The sequence below is a fragment of the Archocentrus centrarchus genome, chromosome 7 (genome assembly GCF_007364275.1).
Source record: "Archocentrus centrarchus isolate MPI-CPG fArcCen1 chromosome 7, fArcCen1, whole genome shotgun sequence".
Taxonomy (NCBI): Eukaryota; Metazoa; Chordata; class Actinopteri; order Cichliformes; family Cichlidae; genus Archocentrus; species Archocentrus centrarchus.
Genome location: NC_044352.1, coordinates 17,155,932 through 17,178,883, shown reverse-complemented (window position 1 = coordinate 17,178,883; position 22,952 = coordinate 17,155,932). Strand labels below are relative to the sequence as shown.

Genomic DNA, 22,952 nt, shown 5'->3' with positions numbered 1-22,952 from the left:
GAGCATCCGGAGGATCCCGCTCAGTCGGAGCCGCCAGGGGGTCCCGCTCGGTCCGAGCGCCCGGAGCCAGAGGGTCCCGCACCGGAGCCAGGGGGTCCCGCTCAGTCCGAGCCGCCAGGGGGTCCCGCTCAGTCCGAGCACTCCGAGCCGTTGGGGGTCTCCGCTCTGTCCGAGCCGTTGGGGGTCTCCGCTCTGTCCGAGACGTTGGGGGTCTCCGCTCAGGCCGAGCACTCCGTGCCCGAGGGTCCCGCTCAGTCCGAGCGCCCCGAGCCAGAGGGTCCTGCGCCGGAGCCAGGGGGTTCCGCTCAGTCCGAGCCGTTGGGGGTCTCCGCTCAGCACGAGCGTCCGGAGGGTCCCGAGGGTCCTGCGCCAGAGCCCGAGGGTTCCACGCCAGAGCCTGAGGTCGCCCGTCTCCGCCACCGCATGCCCCGCGGCCGGCCTCCAGTGCCTTCTCCTCGTCGTTGCCGCCGCTGTTGGGAGCGCGGTCAGCCTCCCTCGTTTGGACTCTGCTTTGTGGCCCTTGGCCTGTGTGGCCCCTGAACTGTGTTTTTTTTGTTTTGGGATTTCCCAGTGGGTCCTCCTGGACACTATGTACTGTTTTCCTGGGCCCTGTGTTTTTGTTTTTCTGACCCCTATTTTGAGCGTTGGCGCTCTTCGGCCCTGTGCCATTGCCTTTTGTTTTGGTCCTGTTTTTTGTTTAGTTCCTGGACTGGTTTGTTTTGTTTTGTCTCCTGGGTTTTGTTTGGTTCGGTCCCTCCGTCCGGTTCCCCCTCCTCCCGCCCTGGTCCGGTTTTGGTTTTTCTTTGTTCTTGTTGTGGGCCGTCGGGAGCCGGCCCTTAAGGGGGGGGTACTGTCATGGTCCTGGGCCGGTGGCCCAGTATTCTATGTTCCGGTGATTTAGTTCTGTTTTATTATGGTTTCACTGTTTCTGTTCCCTTGTGCTCTGTTGTGCTGGTGTCGGTTATCCTTCGGTGTCTGTATTCCCAGGTGTTCAGCCAGTGTGTACTCTGTTAGGTTCTTTCCTGTTTTATTTTGGTAGGTCTTTTGTCTGTGCGCTTTTGGTTTAATTGTGCTTCCTGTGTTTCCCTCCCAGCTGTTTCCCATTTGCCCATTACCTGCTGTGTTTATATTGTCGGTGTTTTCACTTTGTCCTCGTCGCGTCGTCGTCGTTCGCTCCCCTGCTGTGTTCCTCTGTGGTTCATTTTTGTCCTGGTTTTGAGTTCTGGTTTTGTTCCTGGTTCCGTCCTGCACTTTGCCAATTAAAGACTGTCTGTTCCATTTACCTCGTCTGCCTTGGGGTCCCCTTCTTTCCTGCCACACAGCTGATCCATGACAATCTCCCTAATGGCTGCAAGGTGACACTATCATCTGAAATGTTCTGAATGACAACTGAAGTCTTGCTGGTTACTTTCCCAAAAAATGGTCAAACGTGCACATTCAGCATTAGACCAGCAGGCAGTTGAGAAAACTCAGGTAACCTGAGAACAAAAGTTTTTTGGGGTCTTGCTCACTCTAACATCTCCCAGTAACAGGACTCTTCTCATGCAGTTTGATAAGGCAAAATTTGCTTTCACTCCTATCACTGTGAGCCACATCACAACATGTCTGACCTCTTCAAAAACTTGGAATCCCCTCTATAGTGCACTGGTACAACTAAACCCTTTCATTCTATTTATGTGTCATGTTAAAATCATAAATTATAAACTAGGGATGGCACGATACCACTTTTTTATGTCCGATACCGATATTTTACATTTGGATATCTGCCAATACCGATCTTTTATTATTATTTTTAAAAATTGTTTTTAAATGCCTGGATTAATTTTACATAAGTCAACAGTCTCACACAACAAAATCGAAATCTTTTAGTTGCCCCACATACAAGGCTAAGGACTGGGGGGCACAGCTTTTCAGGCAGTGGCGTCAAAGCTCTGGAACTGTTTACCAATCCATCTCCATTTAGCTGACTCTGTGGCATCTTTTAAAAAACAGTTGAAAAATTTTCTGTTTAACCAGACTTTCTGTTGACTTTATTTTTATTCTTTTTCTTTTAATATGGTAATGTCATGTTTTTAACATGGTGTTTTATCTGTATTGTTTTTGATATTGTGTTTTAATTATTGTAGAGCAATTTGTGACTTCTTGTCTGTTTAAAGCGCTATATAAATAAACTTTACTTCCAACAACCACTCTATCACCTGAATCCTGTTGCTCCTATGTGAGAAGGTGATGCATTGGCTTATAGTATGTTGCAAATTGAATTAGGGCTGCAACTATTGATTATTTTAGCAATCGAGTATTCTATCAATTCGATTATTCCATCAATTACCCGAGTAACTGGATAAGAAATACTTTTTTCGTATTAACAGTTCATCTGCATATTTTAACTTCCGTACTGCTGTACTGCTGTTTTTCCCTGTGTGAAACAAACAGGGTGGATGAAGCAGCTACAAAGTTCTCTTTTCTTCACTTACTGATCAGTTGGTTGATGAAGGACCTCAAGCTGTTTCCCAGTAAAGGTTTTGTAACTGACACTGAATTGTTTCTGAGTGGCCGTCCGAGGGCAGAGTGTCTGCTGGGGTTAGGTGAGGGCTGCGAAGAAGAAGTCGTCAGGTCTTACAACCTTCACCTGCCTTCAGTTATTAGTTCTACCTCATTTGTTTGCCTCATTTGTTTCCCATATCACCCCAGTAGAGCACTTTGCTCTCTTACTTGTGGTTCCTAGGATACTTAAGAGTAGAATGGGAGGCAGAGCCTTCAGCTTTCAGGCCCCTCAGTAGTAATAGGGAGGCGGCACTTCACACCTAGGTGTGAAAAAAGCAACGTGCGTGCATGAGAGGTGCGTGTGCGTGTGCGTGTGCGTGTGCGCGTGCGTGATCGCGATGATTTGTGATAATGACGTACAAGGTGTCCGATCAAAACAATCGACTTCACTGTCTCTTCCTCCTGCCTCTCCTTACAAGGGGTTTTCCCACATGGTCATCAAAGAGGTTCAATTTCGCTACACAGTGGTTAATTAAAAATACAAAGATAAATAATCTAATATCCGAGCTCACCTGTCGAGCATAAAACAGACAACACAGTGGTTAATTAAAATACTATGGTGAAATAAGACAATGTCCGAGCTCAGCTGTCGAGCATAAAACACACAACACACACCACAATACTATGGTGAAATAATAGACAATGGCCGAGTTCACCACTAGGCTGTTACGCTACATCACTTACATACAGAAAGCCGGAGGGCCCAGGGCCCACATCAAAGGTTAAAAATATCTTAGCAGATTCAGCCTGAAACTCCCCCAGCTTTTTATTTACACACACACACACACACACACACACACACACACACACACACACACACACACACACACACACACAAATTAATTACATAATCGGTCTTACTAAAAGTCTATGCAGTGTTAAAATAAATAAATAAATAATATACTGACATCCACTACATTTCCCATCAACCAACTCAGCAACGTGTCGCATTTACAACGCCACAACCCAGCGACAACAGATGGTTGTAGTGTTTAGTGTTTTCACATTTCAGCGCTAGTTTCTTAATTCGCTTTGTAGTTATTTTTAATCTGATTTTCCCATCGGAGACTTCTCAGAAAATAACAACTGACATGTTGGAGGGTCCATTCTTCCATGGTAAACAACTGGATCGTGAAAAAAGGACTGGGACGGTTTCAAAACAATGGATCATTCACTCATACAAAAGGTCTCTTCTTATAAAACAGGGGTAGTGGGAAGGCCGTCTCAAATGCTGGTTGTGAAGAGGCTCGCGTGGTTTCTTTTTCCCAAAGTTTTTTAACTGACTCCGGCGCATCGCTACACTCTCTGTCTTTTAAATGTATTCAGGTAAGCATATTCTTTTACACAAAATTATGTGAAACAAATTATATTCTGTATAGCAACTCATTTCTTTTTTAAAGAAAAATAAATAAATAATGGTACGTTTGTGTATTTTGTGTATATTACATTAATGATAACTAATGATGCTTGTTTTCCAGACGTTAAAACTTCACCACCTGCTACACCACCAACATCACCACCGCCACAACCATCACGGGTGATGGCCGTTCCTCCTCCTGATTCTCCAACTTCTTCACCTCCACCATCTCACCAAATACCTGAACAGCAACTGTCGCGGTGCGGGGTCACGGCTGTTAAGCTCGCCACACTACGCATTCTGTGTAAGGCCGTGCAGAACTATCATGAAGAGATATGCTACGGATGTCAACTCAAACACCCTAGCCATGATCAGCACAGCTGTAAGCAGGATATTCCTGATTTCTTCTACACAGTGCAATATATGTTTAAACATCTTTTCATTCATTCATAAAATATCAAATACTGTGCCCCAAACAAAAAAAAACTCTGGTTAAAGCAATAGCTGTGTATTTTCCTAACTAAGGTAGGGAAAAAAAGAGTTCTTACAGCATTCTTGTATTCTATTTGTTATCACATCTGCATTTTCTTAAAAAAACACTGACTCTAATTTTCAGGTACAAAGAGGTCGGCACTCACACAACGCTCATTAGGTGAACTCTCACCCATGTACACTTTAACTATTCATCCCCAATTACCAGAGTGTGTGTTACTTTAGTTTCTGTTTTTAAAATCCACAGTTAAAACTTCTGAATACTCTGTTTTTTATTCAATAATAATAATAAATCCGTCACCACTGTGAAAAGTATTATTGCATTAGTTTCTCATCATCCACCAACATTATAAATTTGACTCGATAAAGTTAGAACATAAAGTAAAACATCACAGGTTTAGATTAGTATTACTCAAATAGATGTACGGCCTTAATAAACACCTAAAAAAAAGCCCCAAAGTCTCAGTCATGCGAGGCCTAAATTGTTTTTATTCATAAAGAAACAAAAACTTCACATGCACCGTTGTTTGTAAGCTCAACAAGATCCCCTGACAGGAGGAGTTGAATAACATCAGGAGCTATTTCCCTAAAACACTAAGGAGTGTAGAAGATTATTTAATCATTAAAGATATGCGTTTTTCACACACTTTAACCACAGTGTGCATTGAATGACACCATAATCTTCTGTATCACCCCCTCCTATGACCACCCGCCATTCCTGTGTACGATTTAAAATCCACAACTTGATGGTTAAGCCTGTCTTTTGACCTGGATAAATAAGCTTAAACTACTTTTTATTTTACCCAAAAGCATTTATACCAGCTTTCAGCATCATAGAGCATATCCTCTAACCATTTGCCTGCAAAAAGAGTCTAAAGTCAGCACAGAAATATGCTGTGGAAACATCACAACTTAAAATACGTTTGTTTGTTTGTTTTTTTCTGTATCATAGTCTGCATAGTGCACACAGGGTTAGAGGCAGTCAAGGATGGGCCTCGTCAGAGCAAAGGATCATGGGAGTTCTCATTTCGGTGTTTATGTGCTTAGTTACAATGTTGTCAGTTATGTTTTGCTGCTAACATAGATATTATTAGTTTGAGATGTGAATTACGCACGTTGTCTGGTATGGAGGCTAGCTAGTAATGGAACACCGTGACCGAGATGGCTGTAGCCGCTAATGGCCTATGGTCACCGTTACTGCTTCGGCGCATGCCATGTACTCTGTGTGAATAAAACAGCAGTTCCTGCATATGACCAGTAGGACAAGGCCAGAAGTTAGGTTATAAGCTTGGTCCTGCAGTGCTTGCACAGTGAGGATTTTACAATGTCACAAAAGTATGATCTGGTGGAAGTGCACAACTTTCCTGTGGAGACGTGTCAGCTACACGCGGTCGTGTTAGACTTTGTGAAACTCACCGTCAAATCCATTCTAAACATGCTTATTCAAAAACACAGAAGACAGATTTGCGCAGGTTGCCAAACCTCACACCCCTCACAAAGAAGACACACCTGTGGGTCTCCTTTAGAGAGGCACTACTTTTTCAAGTATTATGACCACCTATCGAAAAGATTTTGGAATGGACATTTTATCCCTAAATTCTCCGTTTGGAAGGCTTCACCCCGGACACACACAGGCTTATGGGTGCTACGGAGGCTTATCTTCACGAGTTAAGAGAGGTCAATGATACTGAACGTGCACTTTTTGAAATGGAGAACAGTGTGTCAAACGATCATCTGTTGACCAGGTGTTAAACCAGAAGTATCATCTGTGGAATTAACTTCATTGTGTGCATTTAAATCGAAACTGCATACTTTCTGGCTGATTCCATCGTTTGTACTTGATTTACTTAATTTATGTTATAAATGTTTAATTATTTTATGTCTATGAACATGTATTTTAACTATGTGATGTTTGTAGTTTGATTTCACTATAGCAGACTTACCGTATTTTCCGGAGTATAAGTCGCACTTTTTTTCATAGTTTGGCTGGGGGTGCGACCTATACTCCGGAGCGACGTATATGTGACATTTATAACACATGAACCAAAATACTCCAGCCACTTGACATCTCCGTGAACTGCAGCTTTAAGGCAGTCTTGCGTAACCTGTGGGCGCAGTGGATGGAGAGCACAGCTTAACGGCAACTGGGGGAATGCGCCACCCAAATTTCCTGGAAGTCATTGGATGGATCAAGAAAACATGGGCTTCAGTGACAAACCATCCTGTTGGGATTCAGAAAGGCTGGAATAATTGGAACTGCAGCTGACGACGAGTCTGACTAACGCGACACAGAAGAGGAAGCGGCGCTTCGTCTATGGAGTGTACGGAGTTGTTTAGAAGTGACACCGAGGATGAAGAATTCAATGGATTGATGGTTTGGTTAACTTGTTAGTATGTTCTTTATGCTATGGCTATCTGAATAACTTAATGTTACGTTAACATACTGTAGCGATTCTCTTAGTTAGAGAGCGTGTTGATGTTGTGGGATTTCGGACTGTTCGGGAGGTTCGTGAAGGCAGCATGGAGAGAGAGAAAAAGACCGAGAGCTTGCCTGTGTGTGTGTTGCTGTTCCGCTGTTGTAGTTGTGGTTGGCGTGGCTGTGGCCTACAGCAGCCGTTTTTCTGTTAATAAAGACGACCTTTGTTGTGAATATCGCCGACTTTGGAAGTGTGTTTACAACGTAACAATACCGAACACGTGTTCGTTGTGCGTCATGTAGCTGAATGTGCTACGTTAGCATAACGTAGGTGTAACCGTGTTCGTCCTGTTCTTTAATCCATTATTATTTTAAATTGCCGTTCAAGATGGAATTTGTGCTCTGAGTCTCGGATTCTATCAACCCCCCCCCCCCCCCCCCCCCCCCCCCCAAAAAAAGTGCGACTTATAGTCCAGTGCGACCTATATATGTTTTTTTCTTCTTTATTATGCATTTTTTGGCTGGTGCGACCTTTACTCCGGAGCGACGTATAGTCCGAAAAATACGGTAAGTATTTTTCATAGTATCATATCACTGTTTGTTGATGCACAAAGTCTGCAACAAGATGTTTTTAAAAGTTTGTAGTGCAGTACTGGTGAGACAGCAGCGGTTTTATACACAAATCTGCACACTGTCTCCTGTCAAAGTATTGATCAGACACTCGATGGGGTGTATAGTTATGATCCATGCTACAATGAGCAAACAGATTCTGGGTGCTGTGAGTTGGCCTTCTTCATTCGGTCTTGTTCAAGCTGGTTTTTCATGACCCAGATTACTCTCATTAGCGATAGAGCTATAAAGCAGATCTTCCTGATGTTTTAATTTGTCATACAGAGCAATCTTCTCCAGATTAATAACAGAACATGGTGACGTTGGTGATGTTTTAACCGAACCTCCATAATAAGATACACTGAGATAGAAAAGTTAGTCTGACACTTTGTCTTTTGCTCTCTGTCTAACGTATTATTTAATTGTTTATTATTTGGTTGATCCACTGTTTATTAATTAACTTACTGGAGTTTACTTTTAAACATTTGTCCTTTTATTCATTGAGTAAAAAAATAATCCCTAACAAGCATGACGAGTCACTTTGATCAGCTTGGCCCACTCTGTCATCATCATAGACAGCATAAAAGTTTGTTATAAAATATATAATTTCTTTTATAATTTCTGCTGTCATTATTTACATAACTTGAATCATCATCAGATGAAGCTGAATCCTAATTTTACATTTGATCTATAAAATCTAATTATTCAGCTGCAGCCTGATGGATAAAATGCAGGAGACAGAAAGTGAAGATAAAAAAAGTGGAGAAACAGCTCAGACTGAGGGGTGGAGCTGCCCTCAGGTCAGTTTTTATTTAATAAAAACTGTTTTTGCTGCAGTTTATGACAGTTCCGTTTATGACCATTTAATTGTTTAAATAATTATACAGTCAAAATTTAATCTATTGATAGAAAAGCAACCTCACTGTATTCATTTCTTTAATTGAGAATTTCATTATTTCTGCCATTACTGGATAAAAATGAGTAATGAGACTTACAGAAAAACTGCTTTAATGTTCCCAGTTTAACCTTTTCTAATCTGATCTAAAATCAGCTTCACTGATAGATGACAGCTCTCTGGCAGCCACAGCAGAGATGTGTCACTGAGTTACTGTTAAAGGTCAGAGGTCAGTCATAGTTTCATATTTAGCTGAAAACATGCAGGGCAGCTTTCCAAGTCTGTAATGAATGTAAAGTTTTACCAGTAAAGGCAAACATGTTATAATGAATGTCTCAGCTTTATAGGTTTTAAATATTTCAGTGCAGGTTTGGGAGGATGAGACATTTTAATTAAAGGATGCAGATCATGTTGGAAAAATGAATCCATTATGAATAGATCCAGACTGGATGAGCTGGGAAATAACTGGAGCCTGAACTGGATCTGGACCTTATCTGAATCCATGATCCTGGATTGTAGACGCGGGAACAAGGACGCAGACCTGACACAGGGAAACACAAGGGACTAGAAATAAACTGAGGACCAATACAAAAGAGAACTAATAATCAGAGTAATAACGCAAACAGAACCAAAAGAACACAAAACACTGGGCCACCAAACTAACATCTAACTGGGATTTCAATGCTTGTAAAAACATCTGCAGATGCCTTTTCTCCCTGATCACTCTGACAGCGACTTTATGAATGAGGAAATGAATCGGAGAGTCAGACAGGTGGTTCAGATGCAGCAGGAGGGGAGAAAGACGAGTTTGTTGGCTAAAACCTGCCAGTTTACAGTTTAGGTGCACAGAGTCTGTTACCCCGGTAACTGACTCAGAGTTGAAGTTAGCTCTCTTTCTGAAACAAACCCAGAGTTGTTAGCTAAACCTGCTTCCTGGAATAGGACTCTTAGAAATACACACAGACCGGAGAGCACACAGTGAGAGGGAAGCAAATGATGACGTCACAACAGAGGAGTGAAGAAAACACTGAGAATATGTAACACACGGAGTAATCAGGGAGATAGGACACACCATGGAGCACAGCTGAACAGGATCTAACTAACAGGACAAATGAAGCAAAGCTGACTATAAGGCAAACAACACAAACTGCCAAAGTAAAACACCAAGTAGCAAACTGTGACCCAGACTAAGACACATGAACTTGATACAAAGACAGAAGATAAACAAAACAGAAAAGAGACAGACTAAATGCACGGCACAGAGAAGCAGAGTGACACGAAGACAGAAACACAAGTGATGCAAGAACACACAAGAGAATAACATAACCAGAACCCATGAACAGAACTAACAAACCAAAACCCTAGGAATATAAATATCAAGAACCAAATCAGGGATTATAATACAAAAGGTACCAAAACTGCAAAATCCATAATAAACAAAGAATCAAACAGAGACAAAAAGAACTTGAAAGTCCAAATCAGAAAACACAGAACCACGGCATCTTTATTAACGTTAAATATTTAAATGGATCCCATTTAAAGTTTCAGAGCTTTAATGTGTATTATCACCTTAGAAATAAACGGTAGCACTAATTTTTACTAGCACTTATTTTTACCCCAGATGCCATTCCTGACACAATCCCAAAGGGATTTGGGTGTCCTCCCGGGATCAAACCAAGCATCTTTCTCGTATTATTCAAATGTGTAAACCCCTATCATTTATTAAAAGTAACTGTTAGGTGGAGAAGTTTGGAATAATAATATATTTGATGAATAAATGCTTAGGCTTCAAATGTTACTATTGTAAATAGGGTTCTGTGATGATGGTAGTGATGTGACAACAAATCCTATACAATACAAAAGTGTAATGAACTTTTGAAAGCTCTTATTAAGTTTATTACATAGTTATTGTTTCTTTTATGACTTAAAATGTAGGGTAAATTTATTTCTAAGACAATACTGATTAAAATGTGAAACTTTCTTTGGTTTATTAAAACTAACCTATCGTCCATGTTTCCTCTGTTTGCCCTTTAGATCAAGTGGTTGAAGAAATATCTCGATCCACCTCAGAGTCTCTGAAGGATGCCAGGGAGATTATAGAGAGGATCATGACTCGGAAGCTGTACTGGTGTGTGGGTGAAGCAAAGCTAGTGAGTAAGGCTTTTGTTACAAGTCGACTACTGACAATTTAAGATGATGTTTTCTTATCTGAGAACTGCAGTCATGACCCCGAGAATATAAAATTAAGTATGTAGGTTTTTGAACAGTAACACATTGTAATGTTGCCTCTTTACACCACTGCAGTGGATTCTGAATCACTGAATCAAATGATTAAAATGCTGAATTTCAGCTTTAATTAAGTGGTTTAGGAATCAGCTATTTTGAAGTCCTTCATTTTCAGAGGCTCAAAAGTAGTTGAAAAAAGTGTCACTGTCATTTAAACTCCATTCAGACACAATTTGATATTCTGTTAAGTTGTGTCTAGCTAGCATAGCTAGCTTGACCACATGCATTCACAGAGATTCATAGATACCTGCTATTAAAATAAAATACAGATTTCACTTCCATAATCTCACTCCAAAATCTCTTTGTCATTGCCCTGGTCATTGTAATTATGTGAATTCTTTGTGGATGGTATTGCTTGACAAAAGTGACTTAAGTCCATAGGGAGTCTTTTATATATAGTTATCTGCAATGTTGAAAAAATAAAAATGCAAACTTTGTTTTTGGACAAAATCAGTATCACACACAATACATGGCGTGTGACTGACTATAGCCTACTGACATTAATGAGAAATCATACAGACAGCTATCTGAATGGAAAGCTTTCCACCCTACAGACTCCATATAAATGGGGACTGAGCCCCACAGGGCTGTTTACACAGATACTCACCTTTGGTATCCACACACTCATTGGCCATTGTTTACATTTCATTCAAACTCAACTGCCATTCCATGCTCCTACAGGGACTGCTGCACCTGCTTGATTTCCTTTCAGCATATTGGATAAAGCGGAAAAGCAGGCTCCCCACTCAGAGATACTGCAATATAACAAACATAGCTATTCTTACTTTCCTTACTGCACATAACCAGGAAGGCCTAGGCTGTTTCATTTTCCATGGATGCAGTAAAGCAAGTATTCTGAAGAAAGAGTTGGAACAGCTTGATTTTAGGTGGTGGGGAAAAATGTGTTTTAAAGAGAAACTGAAAAATAGGAAACACAGATGCTTTCTAACATGTGGATTAATGTAAAGGTATTTTGCTGTGTTTCCAATATATTAATAAATTCCTGTCTTCTCCCTCCCACTTCTTTCCCTTTCTCATCTCAAGAAACAAAATCAAAAGAAAATATCAGAGGTAAGAATGAGAACTGATCATAAAAAAAGATTAACAAAACACAATCATAACATTGAAAGCATATGTTCTCTCCTCTTTGCTTTAGGAAGAGAAGGAAAGTCTGAAAACGAAACTCAATGATGACGCTTCAAACTTCAAAGATAACTTTGAAGTTAAAGTGAGTTTTATTTCTAATCAAGCAAATTAACAACAAAGAATTAAAACAAAATAATAACTAAGATTTTAAGAAAATAATGAAGGCATTAACTTTTTTTTTTTTTACTAAATCTTGAGTTCTGTTAGTTATTTGATGTAAAAGAGGTCATACATATGAATATAAACACAGGCTTCTTTGTCACATTTCTTATTAGACTATCACTATGGACTATGGGATGAAGAACACGGACCCCATCAGCAAAACATATTTCTACAAAAAGACGAAACCTGACAGGGCATTCAAAATCCCCAAAGCAAAGGTCAGAACTACAACATTTTTTTTTACACGAGCTGTGTTCTTTCTGTAAGACCATTTTGGCTGTGTAATATTGTGTAATTTTTATGATGCTGTCCTTTATGTCAGGTGTCCATGCTTCTCCCAGAGTACTTTTCTGAGACAATCCTTAGGGTTTACTGGAAAAACCCTGAGGATGGGGGAAAAGAAAAAAAGAAGGAGAGCTTCAATCAGTGGTGCAAGGAAAACAACTATGAGGTACTACTTTATTCTATCTAATGGCAGTGATAGACATTACTACATAACAAGCAATATGATGGAAGTGCAACTTGCAGTTAAAGACTGTCTTATCAGAAACCCGAGTTCAGATTACACTTCCATAACTGTCAATATGTTTGTACTAATAAACTTTATGTATAAACACAGGTTTACGAAGAAGAAGACGAAGCAACTGCAGGAACTGACCAATGAATCTGAATGAAAGATTCAGATATTAAGATTTTTGTTACTTAAGAGATTGAAAAATGAGTGAATCGTATCAGGAAGTTACAGTAGTTTGGGCATTTTGAATCTTTTGTGCTTTTTTTTTTTGTTTTTACATTTAATCTTAACTGTGTGATTTAGTTTGGAAACACAAATATCAACATATTATTTACATACTGAATAACTCATAATGATTTCTTTATGATTGACATGGCTGTGATGTGGTTATTTTACTATTTTACTTTGTGAGGTATCAACATGAAATGATATCTTGACCATCTAAAATCACTTATTGCTATGATTAAACTATATATCATATGTTTTGACTATAATCAAACCAAATAGCTCAAATTGGATTTATATGGTTAAGCCACTTATTGCATACTGTTGTGATGTTCTCATTGTGTGAAAATTCATTATCTATCATGTAGTGGGTCTCTAAATGAAAATCCACCAAAGGTTAATAGAATCTTTCAGCTGTTTTCTTGATTAGATTTGTTTATTCCTGATTTGTGGTCAGTTCAAAATTAAGCTTCTTTTCTCTTTTTGTTGTGTACTATTGTGAATATATATATATATATATGTAACGTGTATAAAGCAGTAATACACGCACTCACTACTCTAGATCCTAAAGGAGGAGTATAGGTGAGATGAAATCAGACAATTGCTTGTAAGTAAACAAAGCCGGCATTTATTCAACAACCAAATGAATACCAAAAAAATTAATAATTTCTTTCTTTTCCTGCAACCCTTTGTTTAGTTCAGTTCTTGTAATTCAGTCCTTACACTTTATATATTCACCATGTATTGTCCTTTAAATCCTTCTTTACATTTGTTTCAGTCTTTTACCCAAAAAAAGAGGATCCAAAAATGGATTATAAAATGTCCACAAAATAATAAAAAAAATAGCTCAGAGCTCCAAAAATATAAAACTACCCGGGTAGTGTGATTTTGTGCACAATGGTTCAAGCTTATCTGTCTGGGATGAGGGCTGGAATACGAATGGGTCCACTGTGGAGATATTTTAGGGCATCCAGTACGTCAGCGGCTCGCGGACACAGTCGTGGCTCCACATCTAACCAGTCCCAACTTGAATCAGGTAAACAAAAAAACCAACCTGCACAAGCAGGTGAACATTAACATCAATATCACTCTTTTCAGACAGAAATTAATAACACCAGATCTGGTAAAACTCATTCACAACTGCAATAATCTATGCAGCAGTTTACAGGTCATTACACAGTGTCATACTACTGCATCACGTTGCACACATAGCACTAGCATGTCATGCGGTAGTGTAACTGCCTGCTTATGATCATTTCTTGTCATCAAGTTCTGTCCTACACATAGTTTCACACTTTCTCCGATTGGTTTTAAGTAATCATTTCACAGTATAATGCAGACAAATACAATTACATCAAAACTTGTGGTATGGTGACGCAAGTCACCATAGCATCGCTAGCTTGGTTTAACTAATCGCAGTACTCTGATACACAAGTCATATACAACACTCACCGGAGAACAGAAATCAAAAGAACTGGACAAATCCTCGTTCTTCAGTACCTCTTGGGATCAGGTATGTCATCAAATGCCAAAAACTACCACTCTAATAACATTTTTCTTTACACGATCTCATCTCTCTGTACTCAGTGCTCTCTCCCGTCAGTAATGCGTTGGACTGACGTTTTTCCAAGATGGCGGTAAGTGTGTCAGTAGCACATACATCCCATCTACTGGTGAAACACAGATACTACACCATAAAACAAAGAAAATAACTTTAGACCTACAATGGACTGACTTAGGTGGGTTACATCCTCCCCCCCTAAATCAGCATGCATCCTTGCATGTTGCACACAGCACTATTTTAAAGGGAAAAAGTGTTGATAGCTATTGGGTCAAAATTGAAAGTGTCAGTCAGGGCTTGGTCTAATCCCTGCAAGATTGAATGCATAACAGTCACTAATGGGTTCCCCAGCGTGGGGTAGGTTAGCCTTCGTGGGGCTACTCTTTCTCTGGAAGATCTTCTTAGTTCTGTTTCTGTGTCACAATCACTTTGTGTCAAATCTGCATGCTCATTTCCACTGTCATTTCCACTGGCATCTTCCTTTCCATTTTCCACCCCTTTGCAGTGACTATGATTTTCGCTTGGAGTATTTACCGGCGAATCAGGAAGACTACCATCAGTTAAAATAGTTTGATGGACAGGCGTTGGCTCATTTTGTTCAACTTCTGAAGGTAGCATTGGTTGGAAAATTGTAGCCTCAGGGTTCAATGAAAATGACTGTGAACCTGTGCTTTCAGTTTTACCTTCTGATTGTTCAGGTGTATTCTCTCCATGTAAAGCAGTTTGGGGTGGTATTTCAGAATCTGGATTTTCTGCTAACCCAGCATCCTCCAAAACTGGGTCTCTTGGTTCATAGTTTGTTTGGGTGTCGTTTCTCTCATGCTGGTCATAAGAAGAATAATACTGAATTCCATCCTCAGTATCAGGTGGGTCCAGTTCCTCCTCATACCCCAAATGAACAGGAAGCTGGGACTCTTTTTGTACCACTTTGGGTTTTGAGTTACCAGGGTTCACTTCCTCAAAGGTAGATGGCAAAAATCCACAAGGTAAAAGCAAATCCCGATGAAGGACTCTCTCAGGCCCATTCCCATTCTCGGGGACAACAACATAAACTGGTGAGTCCGGTATCTGCTTAACAACACAGTATATTGTCTCACTCCAGCGATCTGCAATCTTATGTTTGCCTCTGAGGCCAACATTCCTCACAAGGACTCTGTCACCTACAGCCAGAGTGGACTCTCTCACTTTGTTGTCAAACCTTCTTTTGTTTTGTAAGGCTTGCTTTTGGCTATGCTCTGTAGCTAGCCGATAGCTTTCTGTTAGGCTTTCTGTTAGTTTTTTGACATATTCAGAATGGGACACGCTACTACACCGATCTGGGTTTAGCCCAAAGGCTATGTCTATGGGAAGGCGCGGCTGACGACCGAACATAAGCTGATAGGGGGAAAAGCCGGTGGTATCATTTTTAGTGCAGTTGTACGCATGCACAAGAGGCTGCACAAAATCTTTCCACCTAGCTTTGTCTCCCTCTTCTAGTGTTCCCAGCATTTCAAGAAGGGTTCGATTAAACCGCTCCACGGGATTGCCACGTGGATGGTAGGGTGTAGTTCTAGTTTTTTTAACATGGAGCAGCGAACATAAGTCTTTAATGAGAGCGGACTCAAAGTCACGGCCCTGATCACTATGTAAGCGCTCTGGGAATCCATAATGAATGAAGAAATTGTTCCAGAGGGCTTTTGCCACGGTTTTTGCCTTCTGATCTGCTGTCGGGACTGCTACTGCATATTTAGTGAAATGGTCAGTTATGACCAATATATTCTTTGTTCCTTTTCCGTCTGGCTCGAGCGAAAGGTAGTCCATACAGACTAATTCCAAAGGACGACTGGTTTTAATATTTACCAGAGGGGCACTCTTTTCAGCTCGTGCTTTTCTTCGCACACACCTTTCACAGGTCTTGATCTTTGTGTTTACATCCAGAGCCATACGGGGCCAAAAGAACCGGGTGCGGATCAGATCCAATGTTCTATCAACACCCAAATGTCCAACAGCATCATGAAGGTGTTCAAGGGCTTGGTGTCTGAAGTTCATTGGGAGAACGAGCTGATAACAGGGTTTACCCTGATCAAAACGCTTCCTGTACAGAACCTCATTAGTCAACACTAATTGATTCACTGCTCTCAGCAACAACTGAACCTCTCGACTTTCATGTTGCCTCTTTTTGTATGAAAGGCGTTTTCCTGCCTTTACAATGTCAATCACACGGCTTATAACCGGATCGTGTCTCTGTTCACGTGCCCAATCTTCAAGAGACATCTTTGGCAGAGTACAGGATCCAAGTATATCTGTTTGGCAGAACATGTCAGGTAGTGCAGATGCCTCAATGGCTAGGCATTCTACTGGCACAAGTGGCTGTAGCTCTGTTTCTGCATCAGGTCTTGAGTTAAGCTCATGCCTCTGACACAGTGCTTTTACAGCCTCAGCAGGGAAAACGGGATCTTTATCATCCTGCAAGAACTGATCAATGAACCTTTTGATCCGATCATCTTCATCTTGCGAACTGATATCAGGTATGTTAGTGTCTTGTGGGTGTGGACGCCTCGAAAGACCATCTGCGTCTTGGTTCTTTTTGCCAGCTCTATACTGGATGTTAAAATTAAAGCTGGAGAGTGCAGCCCACCAGCGGTGGCCTGCTGCATCAAGTTTGGCAGATGTCAATATATACGTCAGTGGGTTGTTATCTGTCACCACTGTGAATCGCGCTCCATACAAATAATCAAAGAACTTTTCGGTGACGGCCCATTTAAGAGACAGGAATTCTAGTTTGTGAGCAGGATATCTCCGTTCACAGCGTGAGAGTCCTCTGCTTGCATAGGCTATCACCCTCAAGTTGCCCTCTTGCTCCTGATATAATGCTGCACCAAGACCATGCAAGCTGGCATCGGTGTGGACAATGAATGTTTTTTTAGGATCCGCAAATCCAAGAATGGGAGCTGTTGTGAGTTTTTGAATAAGAGTCTTAAAAGCATCCTCACAAGCAGGAGTCCATCTCTCATCAAATGGTTTCTTGAACTCTGCACTGGTGGAGGGCTTAGTGTTGTTAAATGACTTTCTCTTTGGTGGCATATGACCAGCAGTTAAGTCATTAAGAGGTCTTGCAATTTTGGAGTAGTCTTTTATAAACCTCCGATAATATCCAGCAAAGCCAAGAAAAGACTTGAGCTCTTTGATATTATTTGGTCTGGGCCAGGTGGTAAGGGCTGCTATCTTGGCTGGGTCTGTCTCAACCCCTTTTTCGGACACAACATGACCCAGGTATTTGACAGACTTTCTGAAGAACTGGCATTTTTCAGGTGACAGCTTTAAGCCAAATTCTCGGAGCCTATCAAGTACTTTTAGGAGCCGTTGCTCGTGCTCCTCAAGTGTGGCAGAAAAAACAATAAGGTCGTCAAGGAAGACCAAGACCTCACTCAAATTCATGGGTCCCATGCACTTCTCCATGACCCTTTGAAAGGTACTTGGAGCATTCGTAACCCCCTGGGGCATTCTGTTAAACTCCCAGAATCCCATTGGTGTCACAAAAGCAGTTTTGCACTTATCTTCTTCCTCTACTTCCACCTGGTAATATCCAGACTTCAGATCCATAATAGAGAACCATTTAGAACCTGTCAAGACCGAGAAAGCTTCTTCTATGTTAGGCAATGCGTAGGCATCCTTGATTGTTTGGCTGTTTAGCTTGCGGTAATCAACACACAACCTAATGGTGCCATTCTTTTTCTTCACCACAACAATAGGAGAAGCAAATGGGCTCTCTGATTCTCGGATAATGTTAGCATCTTGGAGCTCTTTCAAGTGAAGTCTGACAGCCTCATAGTCAGAAGGATGGATTGGCCGAGGCCTTTGTTTGAATGGAGTAGGGTCGGACAATCTGATTCTGTGTTTGACTTCAGTGGTGTGGCCATAATCAAGGTCATTTAATGCAAAAACGTCTGACATTGAATGGAGTTTCTTGGTAACTCTCTCTTTCCACTCCTCCGGTAGGGGTGAATCAGAGAAATCGAAAGTGAGTTTACAAGAATCAGACGTCTGCATTGAACTGCATGCTGCAAGATTTGGTGCGAAGTGGGGTGATTCATCTGATGTACTCTTAGTGTCACTTACTGGCAGTGGTGTTACAGCCTTTGGAAGTGAGACCTCTGCTATCACGTAGCCCGCAGGCATTCTGATGTCGTGTGCAGTTTCATTTTTGACAAGGACAGGTAACTTGAAGGAGGAACGTGATGGACTTGTCATGATGTAGCTGCAAAACAGGAGACCAGCAGGTAAGTTTGACTGAGGAGGTTCAACTAAGAGAGTGGTACCCTCTGCTACTGGGACCCTTCTTATGTATCCATTTAACACTGCTCTTTCCCCTGCAGGAATTTTAATACACTCTTTGCTTTGCAGCTTGACACTGCCAACAGTCCCATGTCTCTGGTTTATCCTAAACCTATGATACAAATGTCTGGCTAAAGGGGATTCATGACTGCGCTTGGGTGGGTGAGCGATGTGCTCATCCAAGGTCAGTGCATACCTTTCATACAGAGGGTCCAATACGTTCGTGCCTATTAGCAACGGAACGTGCATATTTGATCTGTGGTCAGGAACAACAAGTGCAAGTGTGTCTACTTTGTCTGGTGCTCCTGTGATATTCTCTGGGAAATCAATCGAGACTTGGATATATCCCAGGTAGGGGACTTCCTGACCACCAGCACCTTCAAGATCTAAAAGGTCTTGTATGGGAAAGATGGGCTGGTGTGCAAGATGGTTGTCATGAAATGATTTTGAAATGGTTGTCACCTGGGAACCCGAATCGATTAGGCTGCTGCACTGGACTCCTTCAATAGTCACTGTGGCTATATACTTCGGCCCTACTAATCCTTTTGGAAGTTTACTGTTACATAGCTCAGTCGCAGAGTGACTTTCACAAGTGGTTGGTGTGAAATTTTGGGTTGACAAGGGACATTGTTCTTTATTGGGTGCAGTCAGTCCCTCCACTGCGACCCTTTCCTGTTTAAATGACCATAACGGTTTTGCCATTCATCCTGCCGCTCCTTTAACTCTCTGTACTTTTGGTCCACTAATGACTTGTTAGCTGGGTTTGCACATTCACGAGCAATATGCCCATCATTGCCACATTTGAAACAGAACCATGCTTTTGGTCGTGGTCTAGGCATGATGTGCTGGACTTCAGCCTCAGTTACTCCAACTGGGGATGGTTCAGGCTTTAGGTGTGTTTCTTTAGCACCTTTCTGTTTCCGCTGTTCTCTCTTTTTGGTAAGCTGCATTTTTAGTTCAGCTACCTGTTTCCTTAAGTCCTCTGTCTGTGTGATGTATGTCTGAAGAATACCAGTACTTGGTTCACAATTGGGAGTTGTCTCAGGCACCAGCTGCACATTTACAGTTGACTTGGTTTTTGTGCCCCCTAAATGGCGTTGCATACGATCATGCTTTGCAGCTCTCCTGTCTTCTTCTGTTCGCAAGTGCAACAAGAAGTCTGAAAATTTAGGGGGTGTGTCTGATTTGAGCTCTAATTGTAATGCAAGGAGTAGGGACTGATCCCAACATCCCCGCTGAAATTGTCTGATTAAGTGCTTGCTAGCGTCTTTGTGTGTTACTCCACCTCTCTGTATGGCTGTAGTCAGCAGAACTTGCAGTCGCTGTAGAAAGTCAGAGGCCTTCTCACCTGCATTCTGGTGAGTGCTTAGAAAGCGTGCAAAGATCTCTTCTCCATCTTCAACTAGTCCATACGCTGATTCAAGAAGTTTGACATACTCACTGGGGGCTGCATATGGACCAAGCTGTCTCACTAAGTCAGAAGCGGGTGGGAGTAGACTTTCTAGCATTTTTCTTCGTTGCATGTCAACATTTGGGTTATCCTGCATCATAAGTTCAACATGGAGGGACCATGTTTCAAAATCAACCTCATTGGGAGGCTTTGGAAACTTGCCTGAAAAGGGACGAAGCCATTTTGAGCTTTGGCTCTGTGTATTGGAGCTGTCATTCTTAATCACGTGCTCTACAATAATTTTCTGAACTTCAGGAGGGTTAAGAATGTCCTTGTCTGAAGTTTTTTGATCATTCGATGTAGTTGGCTGAATCATGTTTGCCCAAAGTTTTGCCTTTGTTCCAAAATTAGAGGTGTCTTGTTCTGTGAGGTCAATTTTAGTGCGTGTTCTGGGCAGTAAAGGTGTTCTGCTGTCATCAGAATCTGCTTCACTATCTGAGTTTAGGTGGTCTCCATGGCCAAAAGAGGCTGAGGACCCAGCAGGGGTGAACTGCTTAGGGGTCCGATTGCCTTTGTAGACTACATCTACACGCCACATAATATTAGTATTCTCAGTGCTGGGGTAAAGCTGTGGGAGGGTAGGAGCTAATTTTGTAACTGATTCTTCAGATTGGAACTCAACTAAAGCTTTTACACCAGAACTCTGGCCTGTTTGTCTTACCCTCAACACTTTGTTTACTGGCCCAAAAGTTGAACAGAACTCAGAAATCTGTTCATCTGTGTCAGATGCGGCAATACCTTCAACATACACACACTTCTTCATATCCATACCATACTCTGTTTCAAAATCCATGTTTGCATGCAATAAAATGTTTTGTTTCCCAAAAAAAAATATGAACACTTGGACAAGGAAATAAACTGGCAATGTATACCGGCAAAAAAAATAGATTTAGCTTTAACTTCTCATTTTAAATCCACCTACTCCTCCTGGCTGGCTCGCCACAGAAATGGATGTAACGTGTATAAAGCAGTAATACACGCACTCACTACTCTAGATCCTAAAGGAGGAGTATAGGTGAGATGAAATCAGACAATTGCTTGTAAGTAAACAAAGCCGGCATTTATTCAACAACCAAATGAATACCAAAAAAATTAATAATTTCTTTCTTTTCCTGCAACCCTTTGTTTAGTTCAGTTCTTGTAATTCAGTCCTTACACTTTATATATTCACCATGTATTGTCCTTTAAATCCTTCTTTACATTTGTTTCAGTCTTTTACCCAAAAAAAAGAGGATCCAAAAATGGATTATAAAATGTCCACAAAATAATAAAAAAATAGCTCAGAGCTCCAAAAATATAAAACTACCCGGGTAGTGTGATTTTGTGCACAATGGTTCAAGCTTATCTGTCTGGGATGAGGGCTGGAATACGAATGGGTCCACTGTGGAGATATTTTAGGGCATCCAGTACGTCAGCGGCTCGCGGACACAGTCGTGGCTCCACATCTAACCAGTCCCAACTTGAATCAGGTAAACAAAAAAACCAACCTGCACAAGCAGGTGAACATTAACATCAATATCACTCTTTTCAGACAGAAATTAATAACACCAGATCTGGTAAAACTCATTCACAACTGCAATAATCTATGCAGCAGTTTACAGGTCATTACACAGTGTCATACTACTGCATCACGTTGCACACATAGCACTAGCATGTCATGCGGTAGTGTAACTGCCTGCTTATGATCATTTCTTGTCATCAAGTTCTGTCCTACACATAGTTTCACACTTTCTCCGATTGGTTTTAAGTAATCATTTCACAGTATAATGCAGACAAATACAATTACATCAAAACTTGTGGTATGGTGACGCAAGTCACCATAGCATCGCTAGCTTGGTTTAACTAATCGCAGTACTCTGATACACAAGTCATATACAACACTCACCGGAGAACAGAAATCAAAAGAACTGGACAAATCCTCGTTCTTCAGTACCTCTTGGGATCAGGTATGTCATCAAATGCCAAAAACTACCACTCTAATAACATTTTTCTTTACACGATCTCATCTCTCTGTACTCAGTGCTCTCTCCCGTCAGTAATGCGTTGGACTGACGTTTTTCCAAGATGGCGGTAAGTGTGTCAGTAGCACATACATCCCATCTACTGGTGAAACACAGATACTACACCATAAAACAAAGAAAATAACTTTAGACCTACAATGCACTGACTTAGGTGGGTTACATCTATATATATATATATATATATATATATATATATATATATATATATATATATATATATATATATATATATATATATATATATATATCTTAGGGGTGGGACTCGATTAAAAAACTTAATCTAATTAATTAGGAGCTTTGTAATTAATTAATGGAAATTAATCGCATTTTAATCACATTTAAATATTTAACATGATGAATATTAATTTAAGTTTAGTTGATGAATGAATCAATATACATAAGCTTAAACTTCAAAATATTGTTTATTTTCCCACCAGTCTGCTACACAGACCAACGAAGGGTGGAAGTGCTCCTGTGATAAGCAAACTCCTGAAATTAAAGTTAAGCATCATAACTGGATAGTTTTATTCAACATTAATGTCTCACTTAATATAGTTGAAAATTAATATTTCGTTCAGCTGTATTCCTTGATGTTGAAATGTGTTATGCTTGTTTTAACAGCTTGTTTTGAAAAAAAAGACTTAAAATTAAACCACAAAAAGGAGAAAAAGTTCGTTCTCCGTTTAACCAGCTGCTTTTACACAGCTGTGCTTCGCACTCCCGGTTGCTAGGTGACATGAGCTACACAGAGGTGACGGCAGGTGACGCTGATATGAAGGCTAGCCGCTCACTTCCAGCCTTTGCGGTGTTCGTGGGCTGCGAAGGACCTGGGTCTACGTGGGCCGGGTCCTTCGAAGGATGCGGCCCCTGAATTTTTGACATCGTGCGTCGATATAATCTGTATGCCTGGAACTCGTGCACTGAGAAACGTTCCGGTGCAAAGTGCGTTAAAATGCGTTA

The 22,952-nt window shown here is 41.0% G+C and overlaps 1 protein-coding gene across 1 annotated transcript; it reads left to right on the top strand.

The window, feature by feature from the left end:
• The first annotated feature begins 3,186 nt into the window (after nt 1-3,186).
• LOC115783481 (deoxynucleoside triphosphate triphosphohydrolase SAMHD1-like) lies at nt 3,187-12,796 on the top strand. The gene is made up of 8 exons (XM_030734314.1): nt 3,187-3,265; nt 4,023-4,205; nt 10,348-10,463; nt 11,644-11,670; nt 11,756-11,827; nt 12,021-12,125; nt 12,230-12,358; nt 12,527-12,796. The coding sequence occupies exons 1-8, from the start codon at nt 3,187-3,189 to the stop codon at nt 12,569-12,571; spliced, it is 756 nt and encodes a 251-aa protein (XP_030590174.1). The 3' UTR covers nt 12,572-12,796.
• The last annotated feature ends 10,156 nt before the right edge of the window (nt 12,797-22,952 follow it).

Coding starts and splice junctions, on each gene's coding strand:
- LOC115783481 (XM_030734314.1), top strand. CDS start 3,187: ATGGCCGAGTTCACCACTAGGCTGTTACGCTACATCACTTACATACAG. Junction 3,266..4,022: donor GCCCAGGGCCCACATCAAAG/GTTAAAAATATC, acceptor CTTGTTTTCCAG/ACGTTAAAACTTCACCACCT. Junction 4,206..10,347: donor CGCCACACTACGCATTCTGT/GTAAGGCCGTGC, acceptor TTTGCCCTTTAG/ATCAAGTGGTTGAAGAAATA.